The 21,980-nt window shown below is 40.2% G+C and overlaps 1 protein-coding gene across 7 annotated transcripts in view; it reads right to left on the bottom strand.

The window, feature by feature from the left end:
* The window catches only part of HERC1 (HECT and RLD domain containing E3 ubiquitin protein ligase family member 1), a 410,083-nt gene that overhangs the window by 145,802 nt on the left and 242,301 nt on the right, over window positions 1-21,980 (bottom strand). For 4 of the 7 annotated variants that reach the window (XM_029575639.1, XM_029575642.1, XM_029575643.1 and 1 more), the window contains exons 45-51: window positions 17,364-17,632; window positions 15,201-15,253; window positions 13,901-14,101; window positions 12,619-12,793; window positions 8,312-8,582; window positions 3,727-3,940; window positions 2,095-2,354 (exon numbers count right to left, since the gene is read on the bottom strand). In XM_029575639.1, the coding sequence (XP_029431499.1) occupies window positions 2,095-2,354; window positions 3,727-3,940; window positions 8,312-8,582; window positions 12,619-12,793; window positions 13,901-14,101; window positions 15,201-15,253; window positions 17,364-17,632 (1,443 nt within the window). The remainder of the gene's footprint in view (window positions 1-2,094; window positions 2,355-3,726; window positions 3,941-8,311; window positions 8,583-12,618; window positions 12,794-13,900; window positions 14,102-15,200; window positions 15,254-17,363; window positions 17,633-21,980) is intronic. The other 3 variants (XM_029575640.1, XM_029575646.1, XM_029575641.1) reach the window with 3 other exon arrangements.

Here is a 21,980-nt window from a genome sequence, read left to right as displayed (position 1 = left end):
TCAGGAACTTGTTTCTCCACCCACAAATACATACCAGATAAGCAATACCAGAGTTTAAATTTCCAGCTTTATTATTGGTATGACTCTCACAAAACTAACTAGTGTTACGGCTTACTCAAAGTTACTAGTTCAGACATTTCTGACTCACTTGGTAACAAATTTTACTTACTTTACTTTAGTTTGTTTTGTTAAAACTGTATTAATCATATACATTTTCTCAGAATACCATATTAGAGGAAATAGCAAAAATTAATGAACCTAGTTTACATACATGATTTAAAAAGCAGTCTTTAAAAAGTAAAAATACCATAGTTTTAGACAAGCAATTTCCTCCTACTGCTTTGGACTTCCAGCTCAATCTGACACCACGAGTTTTTATTTACAGCTATGTAAGACTCCCTCCTCCCTTTTATTCCCTTTGTTATCCCCACTCATCTAGCACTATCATCAAAACTGCCTCTCAGAGGATTATTGCTATTTCAGGAATCCAGTACTAGTGTGCATAAATTAGTCACTAGGAGGGCAATAATGAAAGCCCTTTTCATGGGTAAAATAGCAATTTAATGGAGAAATTGGGGATTTTATTGTTGATCGTCAACATGTATAAGTATTGCTTTGGGAGCAGAAATCGGAATACATATATTTGTTTATTCCAAAGTTTGTGCACTGTTTTGCTCTGGAAAATTACTGGCAGAAAAAGCAGGCACAAATCTCTGCAGGTCATTTTTCATTACGCAATAATGAAAACAAAACTACCAGCATAGGTTTGCTTTTATTGGTTAAAAATTATATAGGTTAACATTGTATAGGTTAAAAATTACCTATGGGGCATGCAGGAGCCAGTAGAGATTGATGTCTACTAGGTATCACTGTTGTGAGATAGCTGGCATTCCCTTTTTGTGGATGATGGGAAGAGTTACAAATTTTGCCTCCACAGCATCCTCACCCCTCCCCAATCAGCCTAAGCAGCAGAAGACAGGCTTGAGAACAAAACCCACTTTTGAACCAGCTCTAAAAATGCCTAATTTTAATAAAACTGCACCGTATCTTTTGGGGGGGGGGGGGGGGCGGACAGTGGGCAATTTTACTGACACACAGGCTAGGGCAATTTTTTAAAAATCCATTTCTGGAGGCAAAGCACTATTTTACATGTGGACTTGGCTTTGAAAATTACCCTCAGTAGGCATCCTTTTCCCTGAGGGCAAGAAGTGGTGCTGATGGCGGGGTCAGGGCAGGCCTGTACAAGCAAGCATGGGGGATTTCATTTTTAAGCATCCCCCCTCCTACCATCTTCCCTGCCCCAACTACTTTTCACTACTTTAACTTACATATTTTGCACATACAAAGTATATGGGTTAAAATATGCCCCATGGCACAGGCCCACTAGGGGATTTCCAAAGGGAAACTCTGTAGGGAATTTCCTTTTGAAAACTGGCTTGCAGGCCCATTTGTCTGCAGTACCAACAGGTCAACAAGTTCCTGCTGAAAATAGCCTACCCATTTAGAAAAAGCACAACAAAAAGTGTCATCTTTAAACACAAAGTAGCTGAAAGTAACTAAAAATATTTCATAATAAAACAGATACCCAATTAGTTGCCTACTTAGAAAATTAATCAGTTAATTGTTCTAAGTAACTGATTTTGGCCACCTAAGTTAGGTACTCTACCTTTTTTTTTTTTAATTTATTTTAATTGACTGGTAAGTGTCTGATTCCATCCCCACAGCTACCTACTTTTTAAGCACCATAATTTAGGTGCTTCGTAAAACTAGATGCCAAAATTTAGGGATGTATGCTAGTCAATTTTCAAAAGGGCCGATTTAGCACTTAACTGCCAAAGCAAAGTGCCTAAATCTTTCGAAAATTGATCCTTAAGTAATTGTTTTACAACACTGTCAATTTCTTAAAGTGTCACAGATTCACTTAAAACCTACAAAATGTCAGACACACTAAAAAACATCTCTTAAAATTGATATACATATATGAAACAACTAAACTAAGAAATGGTAATATGACTACAACACACTGCTCATGAATGTCATTCCAGAGCTACTTGCAGATAAACAATGCACAAAAAGGCCTCAACTAATGCATACCCTGTTCTGATGAGCCTCCAGTTTGATGAAGGAGCACTTGCGTAGATCCCCACTTATGTCAGCAAAGGTCTGTGGACTTGTCTGATTATCTCGATCATGCGCTGCAAGGGTTCGCACAAGTTGCTGAGCAGCCCACTGCCTGTGCTGTGAGGACAACCTTGAAGAAAGGCAGCATGCCGCTAAAGCATTAGCCAACTCCAGAGGGCCTATGGCAGAAGGATCATAGGAAGGATGGGCATACATATGGGCAATTAAACCTGCTTAAACAAAACAATGAGACAACACCCAGATGAGTACTAGTAGACTGAAACAAACTACAATGGTATTACCCACATCTTTGACAAAAAAAGAGAAATCTTACAGGAAATTCATGAACGTATACAAGTTGCAATACTGTTTTCCAAATCAGAAATGAGTCTCATTATCAGCAATACATCATAGGTGCTGCATGCCTTTGATTTTACTGAAAATTATATGTTACCGCTAAATATATTTTGGTTGGAAAAAATAATGTAAGGTAGCAAAGATGCAACAAAAAACTAAATGAACACCACAAGCAAACATTTTTTTTTTAAACAGAGAACAGTAAATATGGGCCATTCTGCTACAACAGCACCTTATACATTAGATTATTTTTGAGTCTTGTGGAAAATCTCATATGATTCATTCACTGTAATTATCATCAGTAAAGCATCTCTTAGGGAATGTCATAAGCAGCGCCATCTTTAGGCTGGAATAGAGCCTGGCGTGGTAATGAAATGCAAAGCCTTTCATAATATATATATATTTATATTGTGCAGGATCCATGGAGTACTGTGGGGTTCAAACTCTGGAACTGCTAACAGTGCAGTACAGGCAACAGCTGGCATATATTAAGCTCTACTCTCCTTCTGCTGGTGGGGATTAGGAGGAGAGAGGGCCTAATAGGGATGTGCATTTATTTGAAACAAATGGGTAAAATGCAATAAATGAGTCCATTTTTATTTTATTTTATTTCTGGACTCCAAAATGAATGGAGAGTGCCCATAAATGAAATGAAAATTTTCATCTCATTTGTTTATGTTTCCCATTTAAGCGTATGGCAAACAACAGGTGCAAGTAGGGTCTAACTGGTAACTACAGCCGTCACTCTGCTTACATGCCATGCCCCAGTTGTGCCACCTTAGGGATCTTGCTTCCATTCTGCCTAGCTGCCTTATCCCAGATGCACCATCTTGGGAATCCTGCTGCCTAGTGCCCAACTTAGCTCATTCCTCCTGTCCCAGTCTATAGAGCAGTCATTTGGCCTTGTGATGCAACCACTGTATTGTTTCTCCAGCCACGGGTCCAGTCGAGTTACACAATTAGCAGCAGCTTAAAGATGCCGCTGAGTGGAAATGATTAGAAGAACCGCACAAGAGAAATTCAAAGAAACCTGGATCCATTTCCTTTGTGGTGCAGTTCTTTATTAACATTCATCTGCCACAAGAATGTCAAATTGGCAAACGTTTGAGTTTGTCATGTTAAGGTACCAATTTAATGTAACTGTTTAGAGTTTATTTATATATATATATTGTTACAGAAAAAGTATTTTGAAATTTAATGACCTGGTTGGTTGATGGCCAGTCATATAACAATTACAACATACTGTACCTCTCTTTTCAGTTTCTGCTTTATCACTGTTAGGTCTCAGCTTAGCTCCTTTGTCAGCCAGCAATGCTACAAGTGCCTGAGTTACTACAAAACTGGGCGATGTCACAAGTTTATTTTCTTCGGCAATCCCTCTCAGAAAACTGGGCAATAATTTGCGCTGAATTGGATCATCAACTGTAGTCAAATTTACACCTGTGGCAGCTGAAATCAAATTCTGAAAAGAAAAGGAAAATTAGTTCTTACCTGCTAATTTTCGTTACTGTAGTACCGATCAGTCCAGACTCTTGGGTTTTGCTTCCCTGCTAGCAGATGGAGACAGAGAAAGTTTCACTGACACTGTACATAACCTAGTGTGCCACCTGCAGTCCCTTAGTAATGACCTGTACCCAAACCAAGATGACAGCAACAATCAAATTTCTAAGCAAACCCGCTCCTCTCCAATGAGCCGGAAGAAGATGAAGTTGCCCAAAGAGATCATGGAAAATTTGTTTCCCAAATTTAACATAAGCGATCAGCATTGAAAAACAAACGCTACACACTAAATACAAAGCAACAGTATGAGCGGCAGACTCTCCCCTCCAGTAAATGAGCAGGTCTCTGGACTGATCTGTGGTACTACAGGAATGAAAATTAGCATTTAAGAACCAATTTTCCTTTCCCTGTACGTACCCAGATCAGTCCAGACTCCTGGGATGTACTTAAGCTCCCCTTAATTTGGATGGGACGTGGGGAGTTCCACTCATAGAACACTTACTAAAACACATGGAAGCCGGATCCCCCACATCCAAGCGATAATGCCTAGCAAAAGTGTGCAACAACTTTCCAGTAGCTGCCCAGCAAATTTAATGCGGAGACACCTGTTAACTCAGCCCAGAAAGTTGCCTGAGAACGCATCAAGTGCGCCCCCAAAATCCCCTGGCAGTTGGCGTCCTTTAGAAATGTAAGTCGACTCACTCACTTCCTTCAGCCACCGTACAATTGCAGCCTTAGACGACTTATTTCCCTTCTTTGGACCACTCCACAGTACAAAGAGGTGATATTTATTTATTTATTTGAGTGTTTTATATATCGCCATTCCATGTGAGAAACACTAGTTCAGAAGGTATGATCTACAAAGAGGTATGCGATCTATGGAAATCATATACCTGAATAATACATGCCTCCAATCTAAAAGCCTACGCTCCCTCATGTGAGGCATAGGGGAATCAAATCCATAAAAGCTAGAAAAACTACTGTTTAAGATGGAATACCGAGACTAGAATGCACTATGCATAAAGATACCCCTGAATTAGACATCTGTAGGAAGAGATCTCGATACAACAGCGCCTGAAGCTCCAAAATTCTCCTGGCTGAACAAATAGCCACCAAGAAAACCACTTAAAAGTCAAGTCCTTAACCGTAGCTCTCTTTAGTGGTTCAAACCGAGTCTCACAAAATTCTCCAAGGACTAGACTCAGATTCCAAGATGGACAAATGTTCCGCACCAGAGGACGCAAGTTCTTAGCTCCCCGAAGGAACCATACAACATCCGGATGTGCAGACAGAGGATATCCTTGTACCTTACCAATGTTGCTACCTAGACTCTCAGAGTGTTAAAGGCCAGTCTCTTGACCAGAACATTTCTGTAGAAAAGCCAAAATATGCGACACCATAGCTCGAACAGACTGAGGCTGCACTCCGTCAACAGCCCAGCAGACCAGGAATCGAAGATCCTCCAAATTTGCACATATGTCAAGGATGTAGAAGGTTGCCTAGCCTGCAATAAGGTGGAAATAACTGCTTCGGAATATCCCCTCCATCTCAGTTTCCTCTCAGAAGTGAAGCTGTGAGACAGAATTGAGCCACCTGACCCAAAAATATTGGGCCCTGGTGGAAAACAGTCGACCAATGTCAGAACCTCAGGGGCCTGTCTATGGCCATGTTGATCAGATCTGGGAAGCATGGTCAATATGGCCACTCTGAAGCTACCAGGATCACATTGTCTGAATGTTTCTCTTTTCACCGTAATCCCTTGTCCACCAGAGACCACGGGAAGACTGAATTGCTATCAGACGGCAAGCCTCACAGACAGCAAGGTGCTTGGACCTGTTCGTCCCCGGCGCTTAGCTCTAGGCTGTGCGCACACCAATACCACACTGGCATACATCCAAACCCCTCCAGGACGCAGGCAAATACGTACTCAAGGCTAGGTTGCGGTCGTATGTGCATAAGTACATGCGTAAATACGCGTTCGTATAGGCCATAGTTGTATGTGCACAAGTACCTGCGTAAATACAAGCTCTAATCTAGGTCGCGGCCTTACATACGTAGATCAGTACATACGCAAATACGCGCTCAAGTACCTGTGCAAATACACGCTCAAGTCTAGGTTGCAGATGTATGCACTCAAATTTAGTCCATGGCCTTATGTGCACAAGTTCCTATGCATGGAACCGCCATGCAGTGAGAATGCACGTACACACTTATGAATGTGGGAAAAGAACCGCTGCCATGGCCTACCACACGGGTAAGCAAAGCCTGTTTTCACCTTCAGCGCATTTAGGCCCGGATCCGTTTAACATTCAGCACCACAAATCATCGGCTTAAAAAGCTTCTCAACAGCTCAGGCCTCTTAACTGGCCGAGAATCCATGGAAACTGGGGCCAAGAGCCAGCATTCCCCCTAAACATGCTTTGCGTATAAGCAAATTAAAACTGGCAGAAGACCTCTACCAGAACCAGAGATTCCTCCTCAGTGCAAGTGCCTCTCTGCACCTCTGCAGGACAGGGAACCACCAGCGACAGTCAAGGGATTCCCTTGCCTCTCCCACCAACGCTGCTAGGGATTAAAAAATGACTGCCATTTCTGCGCCAACAGGGATAGCCTCAGCGCTAGACTGTCACCCGCAAGGCTTGTTCTACCAGTGCGATCATGCTTGACACAGTCCTCCCGAACACCATGCTGCTTTTGCTGCACACACATGCTGTCCCCTCCCCGTACCAGCGGCACCACCAGCACCTCAACAACAATCAGGTGAACAGTTCCTGAGCACCATGTAGCCAACACCCAGTCTCCTCAGCAAGCAGAGAAGCTGCTGAAAAGTCCCATTGCTGAGCTCCCCAAGCTGCTAAGGTAACTCCCCTCCCCCGGAACCCTGCTGCTGCACAGATTCCCCTAACTAGTTCCTTGTTCTTTTTTCTTTTTTTTGTGAACTCTGACAACAAATAAAGATACATAGAAACTAATACTTTCCTTTGGTGCAGAGGTTCAGGCTCCAGGAGTGCAAGCTACATGGCAGATCAGAAAAGAACCAGACCACTGGCTATATCAGACTCCTTTTGACAAACTTTAGCGACCCAGCCCAGGACAAACTGTATAAAAGGTATACCTCCTTGCTCCACTGGGTTGCTGTGTAGAACTGCCAGCAGATTCCACTGCTGTCTCATGGGGGATAAGGGATCTGGGACCACCAGATGTCCACTCCACAGACCTCCGGACTAGCTATCAGAAGGGTCACCAGCTCCTTGCTCTTCCGCCTCAAACCAGGGGGGATGACCCCATCAAGACCTCACAACCCTGGGAGGATCCAGAAATTTTGTCTTTTAATCTTTTTCTCCAGACTGCAGGTTATACACCATCTACCATCTGCTGGAGACAGATAAATATTGAGAGACTGCAGGTGGCACACAGTTATGTATAGTGTCAGTGAAACTTTCTCTGTCTCCATCTGCTGACAGGGAGGCAAAACCCAGGAGTCAGGACTGATCTGGGTACGTACAGGGAAATAGTAAATCAAAAGTTTACATGCAGTTTAGAATAAAGAAAGAATACATATATTTTATGTTTTTTACTTCAAAGCTGCCAAATTATGAAACAAAGTAGATTTGGGAAATGAACTAAGAAGAGATGCTTGCGAAACACCTGCTTTAAAGGGGCTGAACAGAAACTACAACCAAATGCAGGGAAAGTTTAGTGTGATTGGGGGAAAGGTGGAAAGAGAATGAAAGGGTATCGCAGTGGATTAGTAGGGATTTAATTCCAGTTTATTTCTTAAACAAACAATGTATGTTTGACTGTGTAAAATCTTTATCTCTAGCAGACATTTATACACATTACAAAAGTCAGCACAACTGATATTTCCTTATCAGAACATGCTATAGGTTACAATGATTTATTAGGTTTGAAGTGCTCTAGCAGCTGTGAGAAGAAGGATTAAAAGTGCCCATTCATAGTACTAATGGACGGCCAACTTAATGATCACCAAGAAGTTTTTGTGGATTTAATGGATCCAACTTTCATCTAGTAGTGCTATAGAAATGATGAGCATGGGTGTGAACATGTATACGTGGATCAAAACAAACTAACTGGCAGGATCCTACAGGACCACCTGATAATTACTGCTGATTTGATGTGGACAGGACACAAAAGTTATAAGGACAATTCACACAGGGACACACATCTCATAAGCCGCCTTCTCTTTGGAAAGTTGGCTACAAATTTAGGTTTAGGTAAACTACTAAGAATTTATTTTATACTTGTTTATATAAACTTCTTGTACATTTTTTGAACTGGTGTACAATACAAAACTAAATGTCAACAACCATACCTGTGTACACAACTGCACAAGCAGTTTAGCAGCACTAGGGGTATTTGATGCCAAACAACCTACAGCTGTACTCAGATACGCTAGGCAAGAAATGGGTTTGCTTGTCTTGCTATGGACTCCTCGAGAACGTTCTGTGGCGCTGGAGAGAGTGGAAGGGCTTGTGGACAAGCCAGCTCTTCCTGCAGCAGCCAGGCACATTAATCGTACCAGAGTTCTTATATCTGTCAAACCAAGGGATTCCAGACCAGCTGCAAGACTGCAACTAGAACCACTGTTAAACAAAAAAAACCAAATCAACATAAATCAGACTTTCCCTTCATCACAAAATTAAAAAAAAAAAAAAAATTGCAGTAACATGCTTAAAATACTAACTGATTCTAGCAGAGTAAATAGCTGAGCACATAACACTAACTATCCCAGAAGTTACTTTCCACCAATAATTTTAGCATCAAACTAAATGATGCACTCACTGGTTGAATGTTTATGAATCATTAGAGTACATTCATGTTAACTTGATATATTTTGAATTAGCTTTACTTGCAATCCTTTCTGTCACCTTCCTCTGTGCAAGCAGTTAAGATAAGATATTAATCCATGTAATACTAGCTTTTCCAACTATTTCAAGATTAAAGTACATAAAAAAATGTACAGGATATACAGAAGGCCAGGAATAGTGGTAATTATGTTTGTTAAAATATGAAATAACTTAAATTAGGTTCTTATCATCTTTACTAAATACTCCACAATCTACATGTAACATCGCTGGTTTCTAAAGCCAACCTAAGCATTCATGTTTATTTAACGGTATTTTCAAACAGTCCACACAGTGCTAATGTCTATGCATATTCTGCATATGCAGACTTTACCAAGTGTTTTCAAATGCAATTGGCTGGTTACACATACACATTCACTTAAATAAAGTTACACTAGAGGGTATAAGTTCTAAATGACACTTACATGCATACTTTTTAAAATCAAGAAGTATGCATATAAGAGCTGACTCTGCCCCTTGGAATGATTCTCAACTCATGTAAAAGTCAACGCAAAACTAGATTATGAGAATACTTTTACATGCAAATCCCTTAACCGATCCTCTACACCGATCCTAAAAAAAAAACCAACTTAAAACTTGGCTGTTCCTACAGACCTACCCGCCCTACGTTAACCACCTTCCTGATGACTCCCTGAGCTGTGTATAGTACTTTTCCTTTGAAAACCTTGTACAATGTGCTTCTACTTCCCCACCATGCTAACACTTCGTTAAACTGCTCATTCCACTCTACTCTCCCCCCCCCCCCCCCCCCCCGCTAACACTCCTTTGAATCCTATATCTGCTCCCCTAATGTTTGGTCGAAAATCCTGTAATTTTCCTTTTGTCTACCCAGTTCCCTAATCAGTTTATCGACTATATGCCATTGAATCTTGTTAATTGTTACTCTGTTTCTTTATTAGTTTGTTAGTTCCTGTATTCATAGCTATTGTTCTCTGTAAAGGCATTGCCGAAAAGTTACAAGTTATTTGTAAACCGATACGATGTGCAAACGGTTGTCGGTATATAAAAAATTCTAAATAAAGTGCCACTAGTCTGCAAAAGACAGTATTTTATTTATGCAAATTGCTTTGAACATCAAGCTTTTTATTACCAACTGGGACCAATGTAAATCAATGACAAGTCTGTCCAGTTAGGCAAAATGCCACTTGCTCCAGCTTTATTGCATGGAACAAAGTCAGCATGGCTTTACCCAAGGCAAGTCTTGCCTCACAAATCTGCTTCACTTTTTTGAAGGGGTTAATAAACATGTGGATAAAGGTGAACTGGTAGATATAGTATACTTGGATTTTCAGAAGGCATTTGACAAAGTTTCTCATGAGAGGCTTCTAGGAAAAGTAAAAAAAGTAATGTGATAGATGGCAATGTCCTTCGTGGATTACAAACTGGCTAAAAGATGGGAAACAGAGAGTAGGATTAAATGGTCAATTTTCTCAGTGGAGGGGAGTGAGCAGTGGAGTGCCTCAGGGATCTGTATTGGGACCTGTACATTTCAATATATTTATAAATGATCTGGAAAGGAATACAACGAGTGAGGTAATCAAATTTGCAGATGATACAAAATTATTCAGAGTAGTTAAATCACAAGCGGATTGTGATCAATTGCAGGAAGACCTTGTGAGACTGGAAAATTGGGCATCTAAATGGTAGATGAAATTTAATCTGGAAGGTGATGCATATAGGGAAAAATAACCCATGCTATAGTTACACAATGTTAGGTTCCATATTAGGAGCTACCACTCAAGAAAGATCTAGGCATCATAGTGGATAACACATTGAAATCATCGGTTCAGTGTGCTGCAGCAGTCAAGAAAGCAAACAGAATGTTGGGAATTATTAGAAAGGGAATGGTGAATAAAACGGAAAATGTCATAATGCCTCTGTATCGCTCCATGGTCAGACCGCACCTTAAATACTGTGTACAATTCTGGTCACCGCATCTCAAAAAAAGATATAGTTACGATGGAGAAGGTACAGAGAAGGGCGACCAAAATGATAAAGGGGATGGAACAGCTCCCCTATAAGGAAAGACTAAAGAGATTAGGACTGATCAGCTTGGAGAAGAGACGACTGAGGAGGGATATGATAGAGGTGTTTAAAATCACCTCTATCATATCCCAGGTAAATGTGAATCGGTTATTTACTCTTTCGGATAATAGAAGGACTAGAGGGCACTCCATGAAGTTAGCATGAGGCACATTTAAAACTAATCGGAGAAAGTTCTTTTTCACTCAACACACAATTAAACTCTGGGATTTGTTGCCAGGAGATGTGGTTAGTGCAGTTAGTGTAGCTGGGTTTAAAAAAGGATTGGATAAGTTCTTGGAGGAGAAGTCCATTACCTGCTATTAATTAAGTTGACTTAGAAAATAGCCACTGCTATTACTAGCAACAGTAGCATGGAATAGACTTAGTTTTTGGGTACTTGCCAGGTTCTTATGGCCTGGATTGGCCACTGTTGGAGACAGGATGCTGGGCTTGATGGACCCTTGGTCTGATCCAGTATGGTGTGTTCTTACACTCTTATTTATTTATTTATTTAACACTTTTCTATACCGACCTTCATGGTTGGGACCATATCAGATCGGTTTACATCAAAAGGGGGAACTGTAACAAAACCGTAGATAAAACAGGAAGAACAAAGTTACATTCAACAAGGGTGGAAAACTTGGAAGCAAGACTGCTAGAAAGAAAGGTCTAAAGGAACGTAGTGCTTAAGGATAAAAAACAACAGTTGAAGAGTCAGGGTAGGCTCTTATACATAACTTTGAGATAGTCAATAGATCCATTGTTCATGATGGATTTTCGGTCGTCTAATGTGTGTCTAAGGGATCGGAGAAGGCCTGGCGGAAAAGCCAGGTCTTGAGTTTTTTTCTAAATGTTAAGAGGCAGGGTTCCCGTCTAAGGTCTATGTTCTAATGTATGCTAATTCCTTTAACCAGCATTCAGCAGTGAACTTGTCTTTGGGGGACTGGAAGAAGGGAATGAAAGTGGGCATGCCTTATGAAAGAAAAAGATCTACAAATACAGATGTGGATTTCTGGCAAGAATTTAAAAAGCAAGCAATACATTGCTTAATTAGCAAAAAAAACCAAATATAGAAGAAATGATTGAATATAAGTAGGGCTTCCGGGTTTCAGTTTTACCTGAAAAAATGTAGTAATTCTGACCCTATCTCTCTCTAAGAAATTCTGTAGCCTCAATTTAAACCAGAAAACACTGCCTCCCAAATGCCACACTGATACCAACTGCTGCCTGAGCGCTGCTGCCATTGTTTAAGACTCTGCCTTAGTCCAGCTTCCTCTTCTGATCCTTGGGCAGTTTTGATGGCAGACCTGGAGTTGCTTAAATCATGTAATGCTATTTGTGGGTTAGCTTTAACATAGAAAATGTCGGCCAAATTCCAAAAGCAGCAGGGACAATGTTGTATGTTATATTTTACATGAAATGTACCATGTACTTTAACACTGTGTGCAGAGTGTTTTGGAAAATGACTGAAAATGTCATCTCACTACAGTGTACGAACTGCAAAAATACCGAAAAACACTAATTTTGTGCATTCACAAAAATGCTTAAAAAGCTCAATAGTAAACACAAAGATGGACATTTTATAAACCAATGAAATTAGAAGCCCTAAACATCCCATCCCATAATTGCAGGGTCAGTTTGACACCATTAGAGTGACACCATTAAGAGCTATTCATTTATCCTATTACTTTTCAAAAAGGAAAGAAAATTCTACCCAAGTTTCACAAACCTGACAGAGAGAAGAGAAAGCGCCCTCATGACCATTGTTCTTGCTAGAAGAACTTGGGCTGCTGCTGTCACTCTTCTTAAAGCCATAACACGGTCATGTGGATTTACCAAAGCAGCAGCCTGCTCTCCTAGGGTTATCCTTCCAGAAGAACCTCTCTCAATAGAGCTGTGGCAGCCTTCCAATTATGAAAGAATTAAATGTACAAGCAGAGTTTGAATTCTGTCTGATATGGCATATTATGACGACAAATGTAAAACTAAAGTGGAGCACAGGCACAAAATAGGTAGGTGTGTAGAATACAATTTTAAACTGTCCTCCAGAAGATTCTCAAATGCACAAGTGATAAATCATTCAAAGGTACTTTAGTGAGAGCTTCTAATACAAGTACAGTTTGCAAAAGAGCATCTCCCCTAACATGTTTTACACAAAGGCTGCGTTGGGAAGAACATCCCAACACAGTCTTTGAGAGAAACATGGGACCGTATCTGGGGAGCACATTCCTTTGTAAACTATACTTGTATTGGAAGCTCTGATTAAACTACCTTTGAATGATTTATCACTTATGCATTTGAGAATCTTCTGGAGGACAGTTTAAAATTTTATTCCACACACCTTTGTCTATCTATATTATGATGACAAACAATGAAAACTAGAGCTACAATGGGCAGGATTCATCATACTGTACTTATCGCGTGTGATAGGGCGTTATCGCCTGCGATAAGGCCCTAATGCATGCGATTAGGCCACATTGCCGTTTGATAAATGACCCTGTTAGTTCCGTAATTAATGCTCTTCAACTGGGCCAGATGATTGGGAACAATTTAACAGCTCAGCAATACTTATATGCTACAGACTTTTGATATTACAAAAAACCAAATCTGTATGTTGCAAAAATGCTATCCTTCCAATATGAGTTAAATATTTTGTAGTTATTTGATTCCACATTTGCTGGAATTCTGAATTTATTAGCATGAACTTGCAGGCCAACTATAAGCAAGTATCTTAACCTTCCTGGCCTCAAACTTAGGGGTCTACTAGGTGTGGGGCAAGGTAACACTCATTATTAGTGAATAATTTCCATTTTAAATAATGGGACCCTAGGTAAATAACCCTCGTACCTGTGTGCCACTCCTTAGTAAATAAACCCCTTAGATTGCATATTCTTGCAACCTTAGGATGTATCTGCTGCGGACCTGTGCTCATAGACACTTATATAAATACCATTATTTATAAATGCCTGCAACTCAGGCAAGCTATAGTTTTGCTTTGCTTCCAAATATACCTATTTGCATCAGAGTTTCCTCCATACTGTTAGTAGCTGTGATCATCGCAACAGATGCTCCAAGTGGATCACTGTCAAGGAACTGAACTGGCTCGGGTACAATGCGACGGTCATTTAAACCTAGAGGTCCAGCCAAAAACTCAAATTCCTCTTCTCCGGTCAGTTTTTCATCTTCGTCAACATCCAACATGTCCCAGTCTTCTAAAGAACAGAAATATTCAGAAACAAGATGTGTCAGGTCCTTTAGATAAACTGGAATTAATTTCAAAACATACCAAATGAAAAGCACAACCAATCAACTTTGACATAGTTGGAGATTCTGGTCTTACAATAAATCTAGACTAGAGAATTGCCCTGCCATACCACTATCAGTTGTCTTTTCACCAAGGACAAACATTGGTGAAAATGTTGTGAACTACCTGATTAAGCCTTACTGAACTGAGCTGTATCTTTTGACTTTATAAGATTATGGCTTTATGTATTTTATATACAAAAAAAGGGGTCACTATGTTAGAATCTCTATTAATCAAATACAGTCTTGCATCTATAGAGTAGGATCAATCTCATAATTCCACAACAGCAAGCCTGACGGTGTGCCCAGCATTGCACGGGCCACCTGGAACTTGTGGCACTGAAGTGCTCTAGAAATTTTTTAAAAAAATTTTTTGATTGCAGCTTAAAAAACAAAAGCAACTAGTCCACAAAATGCAAACAGTCTTGTCAAATTTGTAAAATAAACCCTCAGGAGCTGGGTGTCAAGTTCCACCTATGACTGAGCTGTCCGGGTGGCCCGTGCAATGCTGGGCACACCATCAGGCTGGCTGATGTGGAATTATTTCTAGGAGATTGATCCTACTCTATAGATGCAAGACTGTATTTGATTAATAGAGATTCTAACAGTGTCCTCTTTTTTTTGTATACAATTGATTAAGCATCTGGGACCTGAGGCTCTTTTCATATTTAGTAATTTTGTTCATGTATTTCACTGACCCCCAATCATCTGCTTATACCAACTCTTAAATGAGCTCACAACTATAATCTTCAATCTTACATACATCACTCATCATCCAACTCTATATTTCTTCAGAGACTTGTTATATTATATTATATATTATGTTATGCTTTTTACTGTAATTGTTAACTATGTTATGATGCCTCAAAACGTCCATGATAAAAAATTGTCCACTTTGTAAACCGTTATGATGGCTTTCCAAATAACGGTATATAAAACTCTTCAAATAAATAAATAAATAAATTGTACTTTACGAAGTATGTAAAGATTCTCGGACTTGCACATTACCTTCATAGACACTGTCTTGCTTGCCAATCAAATCTGGAGCTTGCCCTTTGTACCTATAACAAAAATAAGCTTATATGGAGTTATGTACATAAAATATGTATTGCCATACTTTCAATTTAATATCCAGTACTTTTTATAGTTTCTCAAAATTTTTTCTGCATTGTGGAAATAGTATAGTATTGTTAGTGCTGGTTTTCAAGACAGGCCATCATAATCTGACATGTTTTCAGCTCTGCTTGCAGTCTGCTCTGTATACTACAAACAAAATTGAATGGTAAACTTAAAAAATAAGTATGCAAACAGCAATGCACACTTTTGCATTTGTTTCCTTGCTTCTGGTTTGTCATGGAATAGAAGTGGCCACCAATCAAAGCTCTTGTTATATAAACAACTTTTAATTGATCTCCTTGACAAAGGATAATTTTTGATTAGTCACCAACTTAAAACAGCACTGAAGATTATTTATTTATTTATTTATTAGTTTCAGCAAACTTTTTCTCGGTCAGAGACAAACCCAGCAGACTCAGATTTGGTGACCAACACAGCTTTATGAGAAGTAGAAACCCCCAAACAAATCAAAGGTGATATTTTTTAGGCACATTTACTTCAGTGAGGGCACCTATTTCAAGGATTTGTCCGTTTGTCCACATCAGTGCATGCCACACAGCAAGGAAGCACAGTAGCTCCTGCCCAGAGATGCAAGAGATCCAGCAAAATGAAGCTGTGGAATGCTACTGAGTCAAACAAGCCGTGTGGCTTTACTTTGACAGCTCCCTTGCCTTTCTGGCAGACCTTGAGGCAAGAGCCACTTTCCCTTGTGTTGCAAAACAGTCGACACCAGCATAGGTAGCAGCACTGCAACCTTGCCACCACTTCCGGGTTCACAGCCACTTGCAGGCCCACAGGCCATTGCTGTTCTGGCTCCTTCTGCTCTTCTCACTATAACCCAGTGATTGTGCAACACTCCCCACCACCCCAACTGCTGATTGCAATGGGGAAGGAAGAGAAATGTGGTTCCTGGTTCCATCTGCGGGCTTGACCAACCCCACAGCCTGTGTAACTGCAGCTTTTCATCTTCCCCTGTCAGGCTAAACAGCTGATCATGGCCTAACAAGGGACAGTGGAGTCCCTTATGTAATCCATGGAGGCCTCTTAAAGGGGCAGGATACTCCGCTGCCACCAATGAAAAAGTGCAAGAAAACTTAGCTCCAGGCTACACTGGCTCTTCACTGCTACCAGTTTGTATGTTATGGTTCTAGCATGCATTTTCTAGCTTGTTTTTATTTCACCTGCACTCACTCATCTCCTCCTGGGCCATGGAAAGAGGATCCCTAACCCCATGCTGACCACATGACACAGGAACCCATGTGCATCGCACATCTTTTTTTTTTTTTAAACAGAAGTTGCCACATGATCTCTCTTCTTTTAGAGACAGTTGCTTAAAACACCCCTGTTTTTGACAAAACTAAGGCATTTACTTTTTCCAAAATATCCTTAAACCAAGCGAGTAGGGATAAAGAAGAGCCTTAGTGTCTATAGTGGCTTTTTAAAATAATCTCTCCACTGGTTAATGCATGCAGCTGCTATGTATACTTGCAAAATCTCCGCTGATTATTCGCGGGAAAGATGTATGCAACACAAAATTTTAAATTTCCAATGCACAAGCGTGAAGACAAAAAGTACTACTTTTTTGTAGCATGAAGATTAAAATAAATTACAACGGTTTCTATTAAGCTAATTACAACAGCAATCTATTTTAGTTGAGAATGTTTTTACTTAGCATATTTTGTGTAAACATGAGTAGATAGCACCTCAACATGCCCAAGCCCAGACATGGCAGCTCAGTAAGTGTTGTATGGTCACATACTGCAAATGCAGTATTCAGAGGGATTGAAATGCTGATGGTAACTGACAATGATTGGTTAAGCCAGCCACTGATCAGCAGTACAATGGTAAACTTGAGTTGGAACATTCTTCAGATTAAAACAAATTTGTTCCATCTTTATTACTTTCCCCTTTCTATTAAAAATAAAGCACCACCAACCCAAATGAGGGTCGGAAAACCTGGAACATTATCCTTTAAAACTTTGTCTAGTTACATTTTAATCATTTCACGTCTTTTGTTAAGCTAGAAGCAAAAGTCTATGCAATCTTTCTATCTACCTTTCAGTGGTTGATGCCTTTGTTTTACTCTTCAAAGCCAAAAATTTTTCTCTGCAGCTGCCACACAAGAGGTAGTAAGGATTTCCACTTCCACATTCACCACCAAACCATCCATCCACATAGGAACCATTGCTCCGGTAGCCCTGCCGGTTAGCACTGCGTCCACAGCCTGGATGATTTCTTTTCATGTGCTGATTGAAGCTGACGACACTGGCTTCACATAGTTCACACACAACCATTTCTTCGCGGTCTTCTGACTCACACACATGCTGCACAAAATGACATACATAAGTTAACACACTAGAAGTTTCCCTTTCTCCATACTGGAGTAATAAAGCAAAAGTTGCTTACCTGTAAAGGGTGTTCTCAGAGGACAGCAGAATAACTATTCTCACAGGTGGGCAACATCATCTGATGGAGCCCAGATTGGTGCAATGATCACATAGCATCTAGTTTTTATCATGCTCTATTGAGCATGTACAGGCCATCTCATATCACAGCCATCGTGTAGGGGCCCTCCTCAATTCATTATTTAGCTAAATAGGTAGAAGCCAAATCCTAGCGGAGGTAGGTGGATTCTGAGGGGATTGCCGTCCTGCTGTCCTTGGAGAACACCCATTTCAGGTAAGCAACCTTTGCTTTCTCAGAGGACAAGCAGGATATTCTCAAGGATAAAGTGTTTATGCTGTTTCCTTCATTCAGATCCCTTTTCCATTTCTTGAAAAAATTTTTAAATTTTTTTTAACCATGCTGGTAGTCATTTACACTTCCTTCCACCTTTTCTAATGCATGGAATACATCTGGTCTGGGCTTCCAAGATGGTATTCTTAAACAACGTCCATGCCTGAGCTAAACTCTTAATCTTTGCAGTTGCTCCTTTCAGTTTTTTCCTAACCATTTTCCTCATTTTATCATAGTCACCTTTTTTGAAATTTAAATGCTGTCGCAGTAGATTTCTTTAGTGTGCTCCCTCCAGTTATTAAGTCAAATTTGATTATATTGTGATCACTAATGCCAAGTGGCTCCAACACTTACTTCTCACACCAAATCCTGTGTTCCACTACGGACTAGATTTAAAATGGTTTCCCCTCTTGTTCATTCTGGTATCAGCTTCTCCATGAAGCAGAAATTTTTTTCATCTAGGAACTTTACTTCTCTAGAATGTCCTGATGTAACATTCACTCAGTCAATACTGGGGTAATTGAATCCCCCCCATTATTACTGTGCTACTGCTTTACTAATTCTTTTAGCATTTCATTGTCTGTCTGTTCATTCTGTAAAACACCCTCAATACTATTTTATTCCCTTTTTCATCTGGAATTTCTATCCAGAAAGATTCAATATCGCATTTTGTTTCTTGCAGAACTTTTATCTGCAAGAGCTTTGCAGATCTCATCCATGGAGGCTGATCTCAGGTGGGCTACTAATGCTGCCATGGCTCTAACACTATGAATCTTCACATATCCTTCCAGAGTCAAGCCTGCATGGGCATAACAGAAAGAGATACAGCCTGCTATCCAATTATACAGTGTGTGTTTAGTAACAGCAATCCTAGGTCTATTTCGGTCAAAATAAACAAAAAAATGGATCCACTTTCAATAGGCTTCAGTCCACTTCATGTAGAAGGCTAAGGCTCTTTTGGAACCAAAAGATTGTTCATCTTTGTGGACATCTGGCCTAGGGAAAAATGTTGGAAGGACGACTGACTGGTTAAAATGAGAGTCAGACACTACCTTAGGGATGAATTTGGAATACATGCACTGAATCAGCCTCTTATTGAAAAACTTGATATAAGGTGGATAAATCACTAAGGCCAAAGTAACCACCACCAAAAATATGACCTACCAGGTCAGATTCTCAAAAGGGAGCTTTCATTAGCTTGGTCAATACCACATTGAAGTACCAAAACACAGTGGGAGGCATGAGAGGCATCACTAGAAGTAAGCCCCGCATGAATCATACCTAAAGGCTATACAGAGATAGGTTTAACTGTTATATGGTAGCAATAAGCTATGTAATGGCAGTGCCAAAAGTTCTGTTTAATGACACTGTCAAAAAGTTTTAGTTTTCTGGAAACCGATACGATGTGCAAACGGCTATCGGTATATAAAATCATTTAAATAAATAATAAATAAATAAATAAATAAATAAGCACCAATTGCACGAAGGTGAACCCTAGCAGAGTTAGTTTTGAGAGCGGACTCAGAGATGTAGAAAGTATTCAAGCATTTTTTTGTGTGGAACAAGAGAAAGGATCCAAGGCCATTTTCTCACATCAGAAGGCAAATCTCCTCTACTTGAAACCATATGACTTCCTAAAGGAATATTTCCTAGAAGTCAAACTCAAGACATCATCAAGCAGATTCAAAGAATCAGATACAGTCCTCTAAACATCCAGGCCATGAAGGCTAGGGACCTGACATTGGGATGGAGTGTGGTCCTCTGAGAACACCCTTTACAGGTAAGCAACATTTCCTGGTTCTATGTGATGAGCGTGGAAGAATTTCCTAACTGGATTGGTTCCCTGATGGATATCATAGGAGTGACAATCAAACCTGTCTCTGTCAATAGGGGACTATAAGAATCATAGTTCCTAGTCTGAGTTTTAGGAGAGTTTTTGCTACTAGAAGACCCTCCACAATATATGAGAAGGCATCTGAGGCTAGTTTGTCTTTCAATCCTCTTCTCTAATAAATCTAAAAGATGATCTTGCTCAGAGGAGATGCAAATAAATCCACTATGGGTGTATCCCACTCGTGGAATATCTTGTTTGTAACCCTTGTGTCCAAGGATCACTCGTGTGGCTGTAGAAATCTGCTCAGTTATCCAACAGGACATTTTCCTTGCCCAGGAGATATGTAGCACTGACTGTTATCCCCTGTGAGATGGCCCATTTCTACATTCAGACAGCATCCCAAAATAGTTGGAATGAACCTGTTCCTCCACTCATTTTTTAGGTAGAATATGGCTACCTGATTGTTTGTCTGAACTAGGTCAATTTTGTTGGCCAACTGATCTCTGCAAGTCTTTAAAGTGTTTAGGATTGCCTTTAGCTCCAGGAAATGTATTTAGTGAAGCCTTTCCTAAGCAGACCAAAGACCCTGGGTATACAGCCCCTTTATATGAGCTCCTCAGCCCAGGTTAGAAGCATCTCCTTGGTTAAACATTTCTGAATTTGGAAGGGTATTCCTTCTGCCAGATTTGATTGGACCAGCCACAAGAACAGAGAGGTTTTGAGCTGCTGGATGACTTGGATGCTGTCTCGCAAATCTTGGGTGGCTTGTAGCCTCTAGGATGGTAGGGTCCATTGGGCTCATCATGTGGAGATGTGAATAGGTTGTTGCATGTACTGTTGATGCCATTAGGCTCAACTTCCTCAACATGTTCCATGCTGACATCTGCTGACTTTAATTTCTTGATCCTTTCTTGAGGTGGGCAGGGGGCCATGTGACAGCAGGGACACATGACGACTCACATATGCTCTGCTGAGAATTATGAATGCAATCACACCAACCTGTGCTCTGCTGGATACTGTCATCATTTGTAAGGGCAGAATATCTCACTGGTCCTCTGAGAACTAGGCATGCTAAAGTTAGAGTAAATAAGTGGCTATGCCACTGAATATATGCGTATAACTGAGAGCTTAGCCGTACAAGTAACCGTTTTAAGTTTAGACCTGCTCTATGGCACGTCTGGTTTATCCATACAACTTATGCGGCTAAGTCCGAATATTGGCAGTTAGCCGCATAAGTTGTATGGCTAACTCGCTTTGCCCCGATCTGCCCACTACATGCCTACTTTTTATGCAGCTACTTTTTTAGCCGTATGCGACAACCACTGAACGTGAGCGCATGTTCAGCGGCCGCTACCTAGCTGCATAAGTCTCGCTTATCCAGCTAAATAGCACTGAATGTGCTTTGAATATTGACCTCAGAATTCAATGCATGGGAATGACTGGGAAAGATGGGCCCTGTTTATTTTTCATCATATTGCCATATCCAACATGAACAAGAAAGAAAATGCAAACAAATCTGTTGGAAAGAGATTAAATAGCAGCTTTACTCCCCTCAATATACCAAGTAGATTCAATCTTGTATCAACAGGCTTTAGTCTGCTCCATCCTTTTACAGTTTATTTTTTATTAATTTATTTTGGCATTTACATGGTACCTTAAATCAAAGGATCACAGAACAAATTACATAGAAGTAAAATTAACCTCTGCCTGAAGATTTTACAATCTAAAGGAATATCCCAATGGGAGATTATGGGGCATATTTACTAAAGCATGCAAAAGCACATGTTAGTAAATAGGCCCCATTAAGACTAGGGCCTGTTGATAAATGTGTTAACTCACTATATATTTTAGTAATTATGGCAGTGAGTGACTTGCCTAAGGATAGAGCAAGTGTCAATGATGGAATCAATATTCTGTCTAATATTCTAACCACTAAGACATGCCCTGTCTCAGTAGTTACAAAAGTTTATTACACATCCTTGTAGTTTGAATGTTAAAAGAAACCATAAAGGAAACCTATTTAAAAGATTAGTCAGAGGAAAAATTGAAGAGGAAAAACTCCTCTTCAAATTCTGGATTCCTCAGAATTTTTATGGTTCTTT

This window comes from Rhinatrema bivittatum, chromosome 13 (genome assembly GCF_901001135.1).
Source record: "Rhinatrema bivittatum chromosome 13, aRhiBiv1.1, whole genome shotgun sequence".
Lineage (NCBI taxonomy): Eukaryota > Metazoa > Chordata > Amphibia > Gymnophiona > Rhinatrematidae > Rhinatrema > Rhinatrema bivittatum.
This window is presented reverse-complemented; position numbering and strand designations above follow the sequence as displayed.